This window comes from Schistocerca gregaria, chromosome 6, assembly GCF_023897955.1.
Source record: "Schistocerca gregaria isolate iqSchGreg1 chromosome 6, iqSchGreg1.2, whole genome shotgun sequence".
NCBI classification, from domain to species: Eukaryota; Metazoa; Arthropoda; class Insecta; order Orthoptera; family Acrididae; genus Schistocerca; species Schistocerca gregaria.
The window spans coordinates 3,109,527-3,126,840 of record NC_064925.1 but is presented as its reverse complement, the minus strand read 5'-3'; the positions used below and the strand labels follow the sequence as shown (position 1 = coordinate 3,126,840).

The 17,314-nt window shown below is 38.6% G+C and overlaps 1 protein-coding gene across 2 annotated transcripts in view; it reads right to left on the bottom strand.

Moving 5' to 3' along the window:
* Positions 1-3,925: 3,925 nt before the first annotated feature.
* LOC126279042 (medium-chain acyl-CoA ligase ACSF2, mitochondrial-like) overlaps positions 3,926-17,314 on the bottom strand; it is a 211,318-nt gene continuing 197,929 nt past the window's right edge. For both annotated transcript variants that reach the window (XM_049979445.1, XM_049979446.1), the window contains 4 exons: positions 15,032-15,180; positions 8,211-8,352; positions 7,483-7,593; positions 3,926-4,857 (listed from right to left, as the gene is read on the bottom strand). In XM_049979445.1, coding sequence (XP_049835402.1) covers positions 4,729-4,857; positions 7,483-7,593; positions 8,211-8,352; positions 15,032-15,180 — 531 coding nt within the window. In that variant the 3' untranslated portion in view covers positions 3,926-4,728. The remainder of the gene's footprint in view (positions 4,858-7,482; positions 7,594-8,210; positions 8,353-15,031; positions 15,181-17,314) is intronic.

Sequence of the window (17,314 nt, the reverse complement as noted above, 5' to 3'; positions counted from 1 at the left end):
TCCAACTGAGGTTTAATGATGATGCCTGGGAACATTACAATAGCAAAAATGTGCAAAGAAACTTAAGTTGTTTTGCTGATTTCCCATTATTTGGCAGAGAGTACACTTTTGTCATCTGTTGGAGAGCAAAATCTATCAGCAAAACTGAAAATGGATTTTCCACTTATCATAAGCGGCTGCCTTGCCATTTGGTTACCCAAGCATGACTCACAGCCAGACCCAAACCTCCACATGTCGTCATCTGTGTGTCAACAACCTGTACTTGTACATATTATGTAAATTCCCATACAGGGGAGACATTTTCCTTGTAAGTCACTTGCCCACTGTGCTGGATGAATGCAATATTGCAGTGCCTCTGTTCTTCCAAATTATGATGTAAGGTTCCTTTGGACATGCACTGTTATTCCAGGTTATGACGTAAGAACCTCTCATCATAATTTGGAGTAAACACTGACACTGAAATATCGTATTTATCCACTGACACTGGGCAAGCGATTTTCAAGGAAAAGTCTCCCTGTACAAGACTATACATAATGGATGTACGAGAACAGGTTGTAGGCACATGGTTGACAGCATGTAGAAGTTTGGATCTGGCCGTGAGTCATGCTTGAGTAACCAAATGGTAAGACGGCTGCTCGCAATAAGCACGAAATTCAGGTTTGAGTCCCACTGCTGCAGAAATTTTCACTGCCATCATTCCATTACACAGCTGATAGTAGTCCGTATTCACAACTGTGAAAACATTTCATGTAGTTCATGATGATTGTAGTCACTTCAGTGCCTGCTCCTCTGGACATGCACTCATGTCTGAAGAAACACTACATTGTAATTTGAAACAACACAGGCGCTGCAATATCAGACATATTTTAAAAAGCTGAAAATACAAGGTGTCCCACTCAAACCTCCCCAATTTCAAGGACCCAGGGGAGAAAAACCACAGTAGACACGACAATGAAAAATGCACTACATTGTAGAGCATCTCAAAGAATTTACATTTCCACATCAGAAGTGCCAAGTATTGTCACCAGAGTGCAGCATGGTCACATGAAGTGAAAATGGCGACTCCACAGCAGCACGCGCAAGCAATAGTGTGGTGTGCAGAAACAAAATCCCCGATTACTGTTGTGTGTATGAATGTGATACACCTGATGTGAAAACAATTAAGGAATGGTACAGGAAGGTTCTGGTAACAGATAGGGTACTGCAACCTTCTGGCAATGCATGTTACGGAGTTTTAGAAGAGACGATGAAGGACATCAGACAAATGTTTCTCAGGAGCCCACATAAGTCAATTTGTCAAGCACCTAGGCAACTTTATGTACGTCGATCACCATTGCATCATGTAGTTCACCAGCATCTTCATGTGTGTGCTTATAAAGTGCAAATTCTGCAACATCTGACACAGAACGACAAACCACGCAGACAACAATTTGCTGTGGATGTGCTGCAGCAGATTGATGCGGATGCCAAGCTTCCTGGAAAGATGTTTATTCTCAGATGAGGCAACCTTTCATCTATCAGGAAGGGTTAATAGGCATAATGTTTGGATTTGGGGTTTTCAAAATCCGCATGTTGTCATTGAACATGTTCGTGATAGCCCTAAACTAAACGTCTGGTGTAAGTTACTGCACAACAGGATTGTTGGACTGTTCTTCTTTGAGGAACAAACAGTGAATGGGTCAGTATATCTGGACATGTTGGAGCACTTTGTGTACCCTCAGATACAAGACTTTCAACCCAACACCATTTTTCAAAAAGATTGAGCTCCGCCGCATTGGTCAATGGCTGTTTGCAAGTTCCTTGATAGGAAATTTTCCAATCGTTGGATCGGACACAAAGGACTCATTTCCTGGCCATCACATTCACCCGACATTTCACTGCTTGAGTTCAGGTGATTCATGAAGGACCGTGTGTATGCGACTAAAGTGGATGATATTCTTAATCACTATCACTAATGCAATTGCAACAACAACAACAACAACAACAACAACAACAATGGAGGAAATAGTACAAACATAGAAATTTGTGGCAAGTTCTACGGGACCAAACTGCTGAGGTCATCAGCCCCTAAGATTACACATTACTTAATCTAACTTTAACTTACGCTAAGGACAACACATACACACCCATGCCCAACAGAGGACTAACCTCCAACAGGGAGAAGGAGGGTGGGGGGGGGTTGGAGGTGGCCCAACTGTGACAAAGAGCCTCAGACCGCATGCCTACCCCACACAGCTCATGTACGAAGATGCCTAGAGTACTATTATAATAAAAAACAAACTAGTGGTGTGAATCTCTAAACAATGACCAATCACGTGCTGAGCTAGAGAATTAGTGCATTGTATGTAATCCTGATCCCTGGTGGGGTGCTAAACAGATATCAGCACAAGTAAATACCATTTCTGGGCTAATGGCCTTGCCACAGTGGTAATACAAGTTCCCATCAGATCACCAAAGTTTATCACTGTCAGGCTCTGCTAGCACTTGGGTGCATGACCATTCAGTCTGCTGAGAGCTGTTGGCAAACGGCGTGTACTCAGCCCTTTTGAGGCACAACTGAGGAGCTACTTGATTGAGAAGTAGCGGCTCCGGTGTTGTAAACTGACAAACGGGAGAGCACTGTGCTGACCACAGGGGCCTCCAAGTCCACCGGTGGGCTGAGGATGACATGGCTGCTGGTTGGTATTGTTGGGCCTTTATGGCCTGTTTGAGTGGAGTTTAGTTTTTTTAAAACAGCATTTCTGCCGTGTACAAAAGGTGTAAACTTACCTCAGTAAAGAAAGGTGTGCCGTGTCGGACAGTCATGTCTGAATACAGCTGCGGCATACCAGTAATAAACTGTAACTGTCACTGCATGTCTATGCAGTGCACATTATTGTGCCATTTAAAACAAGGAAAGAAAGCTTATGGACACAGTGATAAGCATGTGAATATCAACAACCACTTTTTAATCCTTGTAGATAAGCAATGTGTTATCCAACAGACAATGAACTTTCAGCTTTGCCTGAATTTGCTTTGTTTCTGCAATGGACAATGCCCAAACCTTTACAGTAGAAAACATGATGAAAAATGAACAATAGTTTATTATGACCCTTTGTTGTTATCCATTGTAAAAAGGTGAATCTAAAAACAGTATTTCTGCCAGGTACCAAGGGTACAGTTACCTTAGGAAAGAACTGATGCCACTTTCTTAATGAGGTTGTGCTGCCAATAGGGTGTGTGTGGACTTACGTATTATATATGTATTTTAATTCCATATGCATAACAGAAGTGCAGTTATGTCAGTGTGCAAATGTTTCTTGAATCATAGAGCCTCAGCACTGCTGCATGAATGAGACCAGACACAGGAGTGAGAATGAGGAAGACAACACTGTGTTTGTCTGATGTCATAACCCGCAACTGATGTCACTTCTCCAATGGACTCACAGCCAAAGATTGCATGTGTGCACAAGCCAACAAGAGTACAGAATCAACATTCAACTCTGGAACATTGTTTCACTCACATATCATGTTGCCAGAAGGCTAGTCCATGCCAAGGACTACACAATGATTGAACAGTACACTTACTGCAACAGTTTTCATCAAACAAGACAAAGAAATGTGTACATATCATCAGTTCCTTTTGATTTGTAAAGGGTGAATGACTAGTTGAACAAAGCAATGATCTGTGTCATAGTCATTCAGTGGGCACTGTAATACCCCTTTCCAAATATTTTTTTTGTGTGTATGTACCAATATTTGTATCTATATGTATATGGATGTCAATGATTTTGTATGTGAACGATTATGTAAGGAGCCGCACCCTTCAAATTTTTTAGAGACCTGGTAGAAGCCTGGCTGTTCGCACTTGTTTTTTTGCTTTCATCTGTCACAATGTAAGCATTGTTGGGTGTAAATTTAAACGATTTCATAACATATGTACTGATTTTGAGTTATTTGTACATTCCTTTATTTTTAATCCATCAGATAACAGGTTTATATGAACATTTATTGTATTACAAGTTCTATTTTTCAGCATTTCTAGTAGAAAGATGCAGCACTTTGATGTGATACTTATGTCATTAGCACAACTTCATTACTAATTTGCATGTTAATTTTTGAGTATTGTGTGAACAGAACCAGCCGTTCAGAGAAGTCAAAAGTTTTTCAAATCAACTGTATACCATAGAGCAATTACCAAATCACAACATGCAGAGTATATTTTTTTAAAAATTCTAATGTTTCACATCCTCTCTTGCACTGCTCCCAATGCCAGTATGGGATTACAATCTTCATTCTGGTAAAAACATTTTGAAATATTTGAACTGGCGGAGATGGAAGCTTACTCACAGAACATAGAAAAATGGCCAAGACTTAACAATTAAAAAAAGTTTACTTACTGTAACATCAAATTAGGTTATTAATTTATAAATATTATACTCAGCATCTATACATTTTTATGTAGTATGCACTGAATAGTGCCAGTATCAGTGACTTCTGTCACTTGCTGTTCATAGTTAACATTTACATGATGAAGGTGCTCCACTGATCTATACAAATTATTTTTCAAGTTTCTTATGGCAGCTAGTCAATATTAACTAAGAACATTGATTTAAACTTAACAGTTTGTTTGTTGTTCATTCTGCTTTTAAGATTTATTATTTAAATCTCCTAAAATAATATTTTAAGCACAATAAAATATTCTTTTACAGTTACACAGAATACTTCGTTTCATGACTACATCATCATTCACTGTGTTTCTTTCCCAAGTTCTTTTTCTAACATTTTCCTCAGTTTAAATTTTTGAATTTTTCCTGACACAGTCTTTGGAAATTCCTCCACAAATCTGATGTAGTGTGGTATCTTGAAATGAGCAATCTATTCAGAAAAAGAAGTTATTAAAGTCAATATATTGTCAAACTGCAGAAACTGTATATGGAAAGATATATTAAATTACAAGCATAGAGCTTTGTATTGATCATCACAGAATAAACACATGAAATGTTTAAGACTACAATTTGAATGTTTAAAATAGACAAAATGGACTTTATTTATTTATACATACAAAAAGTTCTGTAAATCCCATCATGAAGGAGTGCCTTAAAGGATGTGGATTTCATCAAGTTGTAAATTAATAGCAGCTACTGCAGGTTGTGATTAGCATTAACTTCTTGAGATGGACAATTGTGGAAATTAAATTTAATAATTATATGGATATTGTTTATACTTCTATTGGGAGTGAATTTCACTGCTCATTTTTTGTGTTTAACTCCATGTGGCACAAATGTTCAACAACAGTTATTCTGAACTATACTACAAGGCTCCACAATATATTATAGCGTAACATTGTTTAACATAGAGATTTTGGAGAAATACTGGAAATGAACATACATTTCACATAGATCCACATCAAATGATGATATCCACTTTTTAAAGGTACTTAATTTTGTGCAACCCTTAATTTAGTACATCTATATTATCTAATTATTCTTATAACATTTTACTGCATGTGTCAAATCAATCCACATTTCCTCCTCCTCCTCCTCCTCCTCCTCCTCCTCCTCATAGTGGAGATGCTGAATTGCAAATAGGCACAATAAAAAGACTGTCACAAATAACAGCTTTTGGCCAGTAAGGCCTTTGTCAGAATTAGACAGCGCACACACACGCACACCTCACACACGCTTGACTGCAGTCCCAGGTGACAGAGCCCACACTGCGAGCAGCAGCACCAGTGCATGATGGGAGTGGCAACTGGGTGGGGGTAAGGAGGAGCAGGGAGAGGGAAGGATAGTAGGGTAGGCGTGGTGGAGCGCTGTTGGGAAGCATGGAGGGTCAAAAGTGTACAGAGAGTAGGATAGCTATGTGCAATCAGGAGGTTAGGAGGGGGAAGGGAAATTACTGTGTGATGAAGGAGTAAGGGCTGTGTAGTGCTGGAATGGGAATAGAGAAGGGGCTGCATGGGAGAGTACAATGACTAACATAGGTTGAGGCCAGGAGGGTTACAGGAATGTATGATACATTGCAGGGAAAGTTGACATCTGCACAAATCCTGGACATCTGTTGTTTATGGGAAGGATCCATATGGCACAGGCTGTGAAGCAGTCATTGAAATGAATGATGTGTTTGGTTGTGTGCTCAGCAATAGGGTGGTCCACTTGTTTCTTAGCCCCAGTTTGTCAGTGGCCATACATTGGGACATACAGCTTGTTGGTTTTCATGCCCACATAGTGGTTGCAGCATAGCTTGTAGATTATGTGACTGGTTTCACAGGTGGTCCTGCTTTTGATGGGATAGGTGGTGTTTGTGTCTGGACTGGAGTCGGGATCTCCGCTATATGGTGAGTAGCAACTTTCCTTTTCACAATACTGAAACATAATCATACTGATTTCACTAGCTACAGACATCTCCTCCCCCCTGTCCCCCAAAGATAGATAGAGAGAGAGAGAGAGAGAGAGAGAGAGAGCACTTCTCTACTCAGCACTCTTCCTATATGGTTTATACACTTGTGACGACACTGCTGTTGCGTATCTTGCTCTACATGGTCTTCCAATAACAACTAATCTAACCCCTTCTTTCATAATCCAGTATCCTGCTAGCTGTTCTAACGTGATAGTTCATATTTCTATGTTAGTGTGGTGATTACAAAAAGTCAATTATTGACTGGTCTCAACCTAATACTTCAAATCCTCAAATATTTCCATTCTTTCTAAAAATTCTCTCTTTTGCAGATCTTTTCCTACAGCAAGTGTGATATGCCTGACATACATCTTTCCTGGATGTTTTATTAATTTTGCTTTTCTTGATGAATCACCTCCCTCCAAGTTCTCAACTTTCAAATCATTTGTATTGTTGGTCCTGGATTGCTGATTTTCCTCTCAACCTGGTATTTAGCAGAGTCCATGAGCTGAGATACTTAGTGAATGTTGTATTAAGTATTTCCAAGTCCTTGAAACTTTTTTTTTATAAGTAAAGGAACTCTTAGTTTTGAAACTTAGTCATTTTAAACTGGTTTATACATTTTTTATGATATAAATAATAAAACAAGATTGTTCAAGAACTGACTATTGTATTTAGAACAAAATGAACTATTAGTTACTATTATTTCATGTAACTGTAGTGACAATCTTTGATAGCAGCTCTAATGCACTAACTAATTGTTTTCCCTACTCATCAGAGAATAATCCCAAAACAGTTTTGAAACTCCAGCAATATTGAGCAGAATACTCTCATTAGTTGAACAAACAATGGAAAAATCCAGGGTGGAATGTAACTATAATATGAAACGGAAAGCTGCTACTCACCATATAGTGGTGATGCTAAGTCGCAGATACGCATGACAAAAAGACTGTCACAAATAAAGCTTTCGGTCAGTAACGCAATCATCAAAAATAGATTAAAAAATAAATGAGACAGGCATGTGTGACTGCAATCCCAGGCAACCAAGGCCACACAACATATTTAATGTTGAGAAGATTAACAAGGACTAGGTTTGCACCCTACCTTTCCTCTGCAGAAGTCTTTCACATCTTGTTCGGTCAGTTTGTGGCCCTTTTTGGTACTTATGGCAACACACACTTGTTCACCAAGTCTGTCATCAGCTATCCCAAACACCTAAGTAAAATAACAAGTGCAGATTCAAAACACAGGAAATACTTCAGCTTGCCAAAGTAAAATATTGTTACACGCAAGATAATAATGCCATTTGTCTAATTCTCTATTTGTTGAGTATGTAGGCAGTCATCCAGTTAATTTTTAATACATTATGCTATTAATACACGAATAATCTGTGCATATTTTCCCCAAATTTAAGGATGGAAACTGGGTTGCATGGGTTAATTATAATAAGGTTGGTACTGCTCCATCTCCAACAATAGATCTCGTTATACTAAAGAGGTGTTGTGGCCTCAATCTTAATGTGAGCATGTTAGAAGTGAAGTGTTAACCATATGTTAACTTATGAAGGCCAGAAGTTCTCATCATCACTCATACACAGCTGAAGAAAAACTTAAAATTATTGAAGAAGCAAAGAATATTGGAAACTGTACAGCAGAAAGATACAACGTGAGTGAGGGTTGTATTTGTGACTGGGGAAAAAAAAGCCCTGGCTATGCACTGAAAATGTTTAGGATAAAAATACCAAATCTGATTAACATGAGAAATCACAAATGTAATTCAAGCAAGCATAGGAATAAAGCTGAATATGTAAATAAATGAAGAAGTCTTCTTACCTGAGCTTCTGAAATACTTGGATGAGTCTCCAATAGTATTTCTATTTCCTTTGGGAATATATTTTCTCCTCCGCGAATAATCATATCTTTTATCCTGCCAACAATTTTACCATAACCATTTTCTTCAAGGATGAAAGCATCCCTGTAAGAAATGGAAGCATCTTATTAAAATCTGTTAATTTTTAATTTTGTGTGAGCGTGTGTGTGTGGGGGGGGGGGGGTGGGGGGGGGGCGGTGGCAGGTGCACACTTTGTCCAGGAAGTCAGTTCTGCTCTGCCCACACACTGATGTCAGTAATAAATTTGTCTTCAATTTTAAGTGTTTTACCTCACTGACAATACTGCCTTCAGATTTGGACTTTATTGTGGTTTCAACATGACAGTTTGCTGAAGATGGCATGTACTTCAAAACATCTACATCAATGTGGCTCCAATTAAGCAATACAAAAGCCATCACCTACATGGGCAGGAATCAGAATAAAAGCAATATATCATTCCAAAGGTCCATATAGTCAGAAGACAATAGACTCCAAAACAGGAGTACATCAGGCTCTGTCACTGTTTTCTGGAGATACTGGCCACAACCCAGTGTAACATTAAAGGACTTCACCAAATCAGCAAATACAACAAGTGGGATGACATGCTGTGTTTGGAAAATGTATGCTTTCACCTGGACAGCACAACCCAAGAATGTGCTGAGAACAATGAAGACAAACTCAAAAGCTGGGACAAATTTCAAGCTGAAGTGAAGAAAACATTTGGTGACAATCAACAGCAAGTCCACATAGCAGAAGAATTATCTACAAGCAGGGCTCATTGTCATGGAGAAGTGGCAGTCTTATATACATAATGTTTTGGCCCTTTGCAATATTGTGTATCCTAATATGACAGAATCTGACAAAATCTCTTATTTCATGAAAGGCGTCACAGAAGACATGTACTAAGTTACTAATCAACAACACAGTAACATGAAGCTGTGACAACACATCATAGAAATGTACAAGAGACGAGTCAGATGAAAGAGGTCCCTATGACAGTTGTGGAAGATCACTATGATTTTTCTTTTCTCCTACACCAGGTTGTAAAAGAAGACTTGCAGCATTTTATGGCAGCCAAAACTGTTGCACTGAATATACAAGATATAGAGCCCATTAACGTTGACCCCATACGTCAGGAGGTAGTAGAGAACATTGAAGAGATGTATGTATCTTTGGCACCAGTCTCCACCATCAGATGAATGCCCTATGAAGAATGGCTATTACCAATTTGGACCTGTGGCGCAGCCATTAAATGAAAATCCAATATCTGGCCAATGCAGGTACAACCAACTCCTACAGCAAGTATGAAGCACTCCAGAAGAACAGACATTTGGAGGCTGCAGAGAAAGAAGATGAGTGTTTGATGACTACTACACAACAAGATGTCAATTTCACAACAGTCCTATTAATGCTGTTCAACCTCACGTGATTACAGTCAAATTGTGGGTCAAAGCTGGTTTCTGTACCCTGGATGAGATCACTCCTCAACATGCTGTAGCCATTTCCCATCACAGAGGGTCCAGCCGCTTGCCTAGCTGCTGAATTCAGGAAAACCAAGTGAGGTGGCCATCTATGCTGTTGAGGCTGTCACACATGTAAATCCTCCATGGGCGACAGTAACCAAGATGGCATTGATTCACCATCAACTGCCAACCATTCCAGGTGCTAGTCAACACAACAGTTTCTTTTTATATCATGTTAATGCTTTTCATTGCCAGTTAAAATGACTATGTTCTGTGATATCAAAGTAATTGTGCTGAAAATCACAAATGGGAAATACAACAAACTGAAAGGAAGATCTATTACAAGAATATGTACGACAGGATGCAGCCCCTGAACTTTTATTTTAAAAGAATGTAGTCCTGATATTCTCAGGCAAGACTTCTTCCAGGCACCACAAGCAATCAGACTGGAAGATCAGAGCTACACATTGATGAAGTGCACATAAAATGTGCCTTTCCTGGTCACCGCAGTAACCTGAGTCAACTGACAATTACTTGTAAAGCAGTTCCAGCTTTCTCCTGATTGGCCAGCAGATGTTGCTAATCTCATGCGAGTTGTCCTGTTTTTACATGGCTAAATTTTACACAAAAGTGGTTCGTTACAAATACAGTCAGTGCTTGTCTCCCAGTAGGGCATTTCTTTATTGAAAGTTAAAGAGGCATGGACTAAAAAATGGGACAAAGAAAGAGAAGGACAGAGCAGGTTAGGACGGGACAGAGTCTAGGAGACGTTATAAGATCTAAATAGTCTTCACAGTCTTGCCGTCGGATCACATTGTGCAAATTCCACAATGTTTCCTTGGAGCAACTGTCCGACATCTTCAGGTGGTTCAACTTTGCTGGTGGCTAGGTACGACTGACTGTATCTGCACATCGACTTCCTGTTACTAGAACACGCGTGCGAAGAATGTGCAGGCACGATTTCCACGGCTGTGCATTCTTCACGTGCATGTTTTAGAAATGGGCACTGATGTGCAGATACCATCAGTCTTACCTAGCCACCAGCAAGGTTGAACCACCTGAAGATGTCTGGCAGTTGCTCCGAGGAAATATAGTGGAATTTGCACAACGTGATCTGGCACAAATCCATGAAGACTATTTACAAGACATCCACCAGGAGAGCTTGAAGAGTCACATTAAGTTATAAGATTTTTAACATGGTCAGACAGACAGTAGCTTCAAGAATGTGATCTGATTCAGTAACGAGCATAAAATATTGTCAACTGAAGTATCAATCACGTATTTCCTGATGAGCAGCTTAATGTTTATCACCAATTGACTGTAGATCATTTACCTCTCCAAGTGAATTTGAGAGGGCAGAAACCATACCTCATCCCCACCCCATTGCCCCCAGTTAGTTCACCATTGTTTGCAGGTGAGTTGGGTGGTAATATTAGACTGAAGACAGTGAAATGTGGAATTCATAGAAAATGTAGAGTGATACGATCACAGAATTCCTGTGAGGAATGAGGAATGATTGTAGGATGTTAGAAATTGGAAATCATTAACATCATCATCAATACAAGAACTGCTCGAAGTGTAGTTCTCAATGGACCTATCTTCTTCCGTGGGTGCAGAGTTAATTTTTACCCTTGACGTCCCAACAGGAAATTCTAATAGCGGTTGGTTTACTCTCTCCATTGTTCGTTGTAAAAACGCTTCATTACCTGGACTGGAATCCTTCGCAGATCGTGATGTTACCACCTATGAAACCTGGCATTGTAATATCAATCCGAAGACACAAAGTAGACCTAGTTATGTATATAGTAATTTGTCATTTACATTGTATACACTTTCATGTAGAAAAGTAAGTAACGATGAAAAAATCCATGTGTTGATGAAAGGACTTGGTTTACTTGCTGACAATGTAACTGTAACAGGAGATATATGACTGTATTATAATTATTAATAAGTGTGATCTGTGACCCTAGAAACTCATCTGGCAGTGTCCATCCACCACTCTGGAGTCTGAGATGGCTCTATGAAAGAGTCTAAATCACTCACTAACTCCAATAAATAAAAAAAAAAATTGGTATCAAGACTGTTTTAAATTTTAAATTTAACAAATTATAACATCGCTGAGTAGGTTTTCAAAAATTTTATGATATATAACTATACAGGTCCATGCTGCTTCTGGATGTTTTCTCGTCACCTGCTTACCTTACACGAAGTTATCATCTTTTTCTTTGCTTGTCTCTTAGTATTCATTAAAGAACCTTCACAGTCTATCTGCAATTATTTACCTGGCTTCAAAGGCTGCCCACTCCAATTCACTTTAATTATGGTCATCATCATGTCTTCACTCCAATTTGCTCCTAATCCAGTTGTTTGTTATCCTGCCTCTCCTAGTAATTCACATCATGGATATCTCCACTGATAGTTGAGTTAACCACAACTCTGAATCATTTTTCCATTAAAAGTCCACACCTTGCAATATATAGTGAAACCAGGCAATATATGCCAACTGTAAACCCTCCTTTCACACACACTGGAAGCTTAATTTTGAAAACTACATTTAGTTTACCAAAAGCACTTTAAGTCATTTTCTACTCTTCTGTTTATGTCTACAGCTATCTTTCCAAAGGTCTTCCACTGCCTTAAATACATGAACTTAGCCAGTTCTATGATTTTACTGTTAATTTGTACTATTTTCTGTGTAATATGTTGCATTATTTCCAGTCTTACTTTAATCAATTTCCAGGTCTGCTACAAATACTGTGGTATTAGTTTTTTTCTATTCATTGATGATGCTTAATCACACTAGAGGGAAACAATATGTCATCAGTGAACAAATTTCATTCAGTTATGTTCTGGCATCTCTTATTCCTTCTTTGTACTTCCTGCTATAGGATCTGAAAACTTCATCTATGAATGCCAAGAATAGTTTAGCTGGTGTGGACTCCACCTTGCATATTTCCTCCTTAATTTGGTATTAACTGAAATCTTTGGCATCATTCAACTAAATCACTACTAAATCATAGAACTTAAGCTACACTACAGATCAATATTTCTCCACATTAAGATCTGATACTCAGTTTTGTGCTTTGCTAACTATCAACCAAGTTGTCACCTTTCAGTCTGAATTACTTTGAGCTATGCTACAGGATAGAGATCATTGTTTGTCACAATTACCTACATTCCAAAAAATTACAAACAAAAAACTTTTCTTAGGATAATCTGAAAACCAACTGAATCAAAAAACGTTTACAGAAGAACATAATAGGTTATGATCATGATACCAGAACAAAAGTAACTTCTGCACTAGAAGCAAACAGTTCAATTTCATTTCCATTGTTATTAAAGTGAGCGATCATTAAGGTAGTGTCACTAGGACTGGCCACTGCTGACATGAGTACCTCAAAGAACAAGTACTTTCACGTACTCATGTCAACAGATACCAGTCTTAGTGACACTATCTAAATGATCACTCAGTTTAGTCCTGGAAAAGCCAATTTTATGCTGGTATCTTAATAGTGACCTGTTATATATGGCTCCTTACATGCTTCATTACTGAAGTTTTCAGTTAATTCTACAGAAGGCTGAACTGCATATTCATCTACAGTGCAGCTTTTGTTCATGTGAAGATGGTCACTACAACCAAAACTAGCACCAATAAAGAATAAACTGTACAGCTGGTGGCAAGCATTTAATTCTTCAAATTCCTGACAGTTATATTGAGCCACTTCTTTAAACTAATGGGTACAATAGACATTATTGCTAGTGTACAGTTCCCTTCCTGTTTGCATCTGCATGACATCACATACAACAACATGATAATCTCATGGAAAGTAGTGAATATCTGGTATTGCTAGGTTCAGGTGACCTGAATCTCTCACTACCTTTACAAATTGTAAGGAAGCTATAGCAATATATTTTTCAGTATACTAACAAAGGTTGAGTTAACACTAATTCTAGTTTTGTTTGAAAAGGATTTGGGCAAACCTAGACAAAAACTTTCTCAACGTCTTGAACCCAGATAAAGTGATAATTCACACACATTATGCCAGTCTGTAATTTTGTTTGTAGCTTGCAAGTAGTTCACTGCGCTGTACTCTCTTCTGGGATCCACTTCTTCCTTTACCAGATTAAAAGTTAATATTTTTTTTCTATGTAGCTAGTATAACTTCAGTATGTCTCTTTTATAATATGTACAGCACACATTCTCTTAATTATTGTTTGTGTTTCTGATTCATCTCTTTAACTATGCAAAAATTTAAAGCAATATTAAAAATTTAAAGCAATATTAAAAATTTATATTTTTTGTTGTTATTTCGCCACCTGGAATCTTACATGCTCAAATGTGGTGTCTACCCAACATAGGTGTATGTTTTGTTTTATTAATATCATCATTTTCAGTTGTTTCTTTTCTATTTTTGTTACATAATCTTAAATCCTAATGAACACATTTCTGCATAGTTTAATTTATTATAAATGAAGGTACTCTCAATGACGTCTAATCCTTGGGTCATAGATAATTCAATTGAAATTTGGATTGTGAGAAGTTTGGTCAGATATTTCTTGTCTGGGATGGTACCTTCCATTCCATTAAAGGACAGTGGATGCTGAGAATGGCATCTGACAATCCAAACATGAAGTGAAACAAAATGCACTTCAAAATTTTTGAGTGATAGCACATCAGGTGTAGTAGTACCATGGCGAGAAAGTAGCATATAATGATTGGTTAACCTCTGTAGGCTGCAGAAGGAGTGGATCAAGCACATATGGATTAAAAGAGAGGTGCTGCTGCCTCCTGATATTAGTGCACCAGTAAGCCTGGTAACTCATTTTGTTGACAAAATATCATGCACGTATTTTTGCCACAATGCTCTGCGCACTTGGCTAAGGACTCTTAGGTGATAATATTCACCAGGTTCTGCCAACATGAATTACATAATTTTACTATCAGTTTCAGTGACAGGTTCTGTGTGAGAATGAGCATTATTGATTGAAGCTACTAAGAAAAAAATATAATTCATCTTAACAGCTGCAAGTAACATTTTATTACTAGGTAACCTTAGTATAAAACTTCTATTTCTCAGTTTATGTTCATTACCTATTAACATGGAATACAGAGCTGACAAAGATTTCAAGTCAAGGAAATAAGTGATAAAACACTTTTAGCTATATGTCCAGAACAATATCTAGCTTTATTACCCAAGAGAATTTGCTGGATGTTTTTGTAATATAAAGAAGAGCAGCGACTCTGATATTGGTATACTTTCATTAACATATTTGAAATAAATCTAAACAGTGGTGTAATATAGCATGTGATTTGTACATACCCTGTTCTGAGCCATCGATCTTCTCTGATTGTTTCTTCTGTGTGTTTTTTGTCACCCCAGTAACCTAGCATATTGCAGTAGCCACGCACCCAGAGTTCGCCAGTGGTACCAAGTGGTACCATCTTTCCAGTTTCATCGACTACTTTTACCTGAAGTGAGCACATAATTTTCATTTCATGGAAAGTAACAAATTTTTGAGCAAATTTTAACAAGAAAATATGATGAAGGAGCAACTATCATACCCTTCAAAAGAAATCAATTACAACAGAAGTAACTGTAAGACAGGTTTGCAGTTTGAACAGTGCTGAAATGGAAAGTCGTGGGTTGAATACAAATAATGGAAGGAGTAAAGGTAGCTACTCACCATATAGTTGAGACATTGGGTATTGACAGGCAAACAAACAAGATGAAAAGTGTCACTACACAGTAGCCCGATCTGTGCTACGCTGATGTAACCATCTGAGAAAATGTAATGAAGGACGAGTATGTGCATGTTTTTTTCAGTTAACCCTAAATAAGGACATTGACCAAAAGCTTAGCTACAATTTCAATCTCTTAAGTACCAATCAATGCCCAATGTTTGAATTACATACTGTGTGCACACGTGCACAAAACTGGGTGATCAATTTTGCACTTGGTCTCTGCCACAGTATTTATTCAGGTGGACAGCTGGTTGGTGGTCATGCCACCATAAAATACTGTGCGGAAGTTACAGCAGAGATGACATGACTTGCTTTCACTATTAGTAGTGCCTCGTATAATTCAGTATAGAAGAAACGCAAGGCAGAAGAGGATTAAATAGGATATGTCTGATGGGACAGAAATAAGATTTGTATGGTAGTCTTTCTCATTGGTTCCCCCCCCCCCCCCCCCCCCCCCCACCCCCCACACGTGTATGATCCATGTGGCAAAGTGTTTGAAGCATATGTGGCATAAGGATAGATTAGAGTACTAGAGCATTTCATAAGAAAGGGTGGGAAAGGATTGATAAGAGGTTGAAACTCTGACTGATACAGTTAAGTTGTTCCAGTCCAGAGTGAATGTAGGTACTGGGAATGATCAAAGGATTAGGTGTGTGTTTGGTTATGGCACAGAAGATTTATTTGTGGACTAGGTTTGGAGGGTAACAGCTCTGTGAAGCACTTAGCAAGACAGAATATTGGGCAAGGGATTGGCCATCACTGCACATGAGTCATCCAAGGTAGGCAGACTACATGGAAATCACTTTAGTGTGGAAGCAGTGACCGCTATCAAAATGGAAGTTCTGTTGATGATTAGTGGGTGTGATAAGACCAGAGGTTTTTATAATGATACAGGAGATGTACATGTCAACATCCAGGAAGTGATAAGCTGGGCTGAGAAAAACCAGGTGAAGCAGATGGGAGAGAGACTGGCTTTGCTCAGTGCACAGATTATAAAGATATCAATGAACCTGATTCAATTATAAGATTTTCTATCTTGGATTACTAGGAAGGTTCCCTTCAGAGGGCTCAGAAAGGCTGGCACAAATGTGTGTGTGGCATATTGATTCCCACGGATGTGCCAATGTATTTGTTTGTACATATTACTCTCAAGGACTGAGGTGGTAGATTTGGAGGACACAGGAGAGGTAGAATTTGACAGTGGCAGGGCCATAAGCAAGGAGGCCACTGTATGTAGGGAGATTGTGACAAAATTGAGGAGGAATGAGATTTTCACTCTGCAGCGGAGTGTGCGCTGATATGAAACTTCCTGGCAGATTAAAACTGTGTGCCCTACCGAGACTCTAACTCGGGACCTTTGCCTTTCGCGGGAAAGTCCTCTACCATCTGAGATACCGAAGCACAACTCATGCCCGGTACTCAGAGCTTTACTTCTGCCAGTATCCGTCTCCTACCTTCCAAACTTAACAGAAGCTCTCCTGCGAACCTTGCAGAACTAGCACTCCTGAAAGAAAGGATACTGCGGAGACATGGCTTAGCCACAGCCTGGGGGATGTTTCCAGAATGAGATTTTCACTCTGCAGCAGAGTGTGCGCTGATATGAAACTTCCTGGCAGATTAAAACTGGTGCTCGACCGAGACTCGAACGAAGGAGGACTTTCACCATCTGTTATGTTTCTATGCTTCCTAAATTACTATTTTTATCTTTTAACTTTCATCAAAAATAATTATACACATCATGTATAAGCAGCAGGTACACAGGTTTATCGAAGTACTATTTACACCATAATTCATATAATTTTATTGATCTTCTTATAACTGATGATCTGTTATCTTTAGCTTTATGAACTCTTTTTTAACT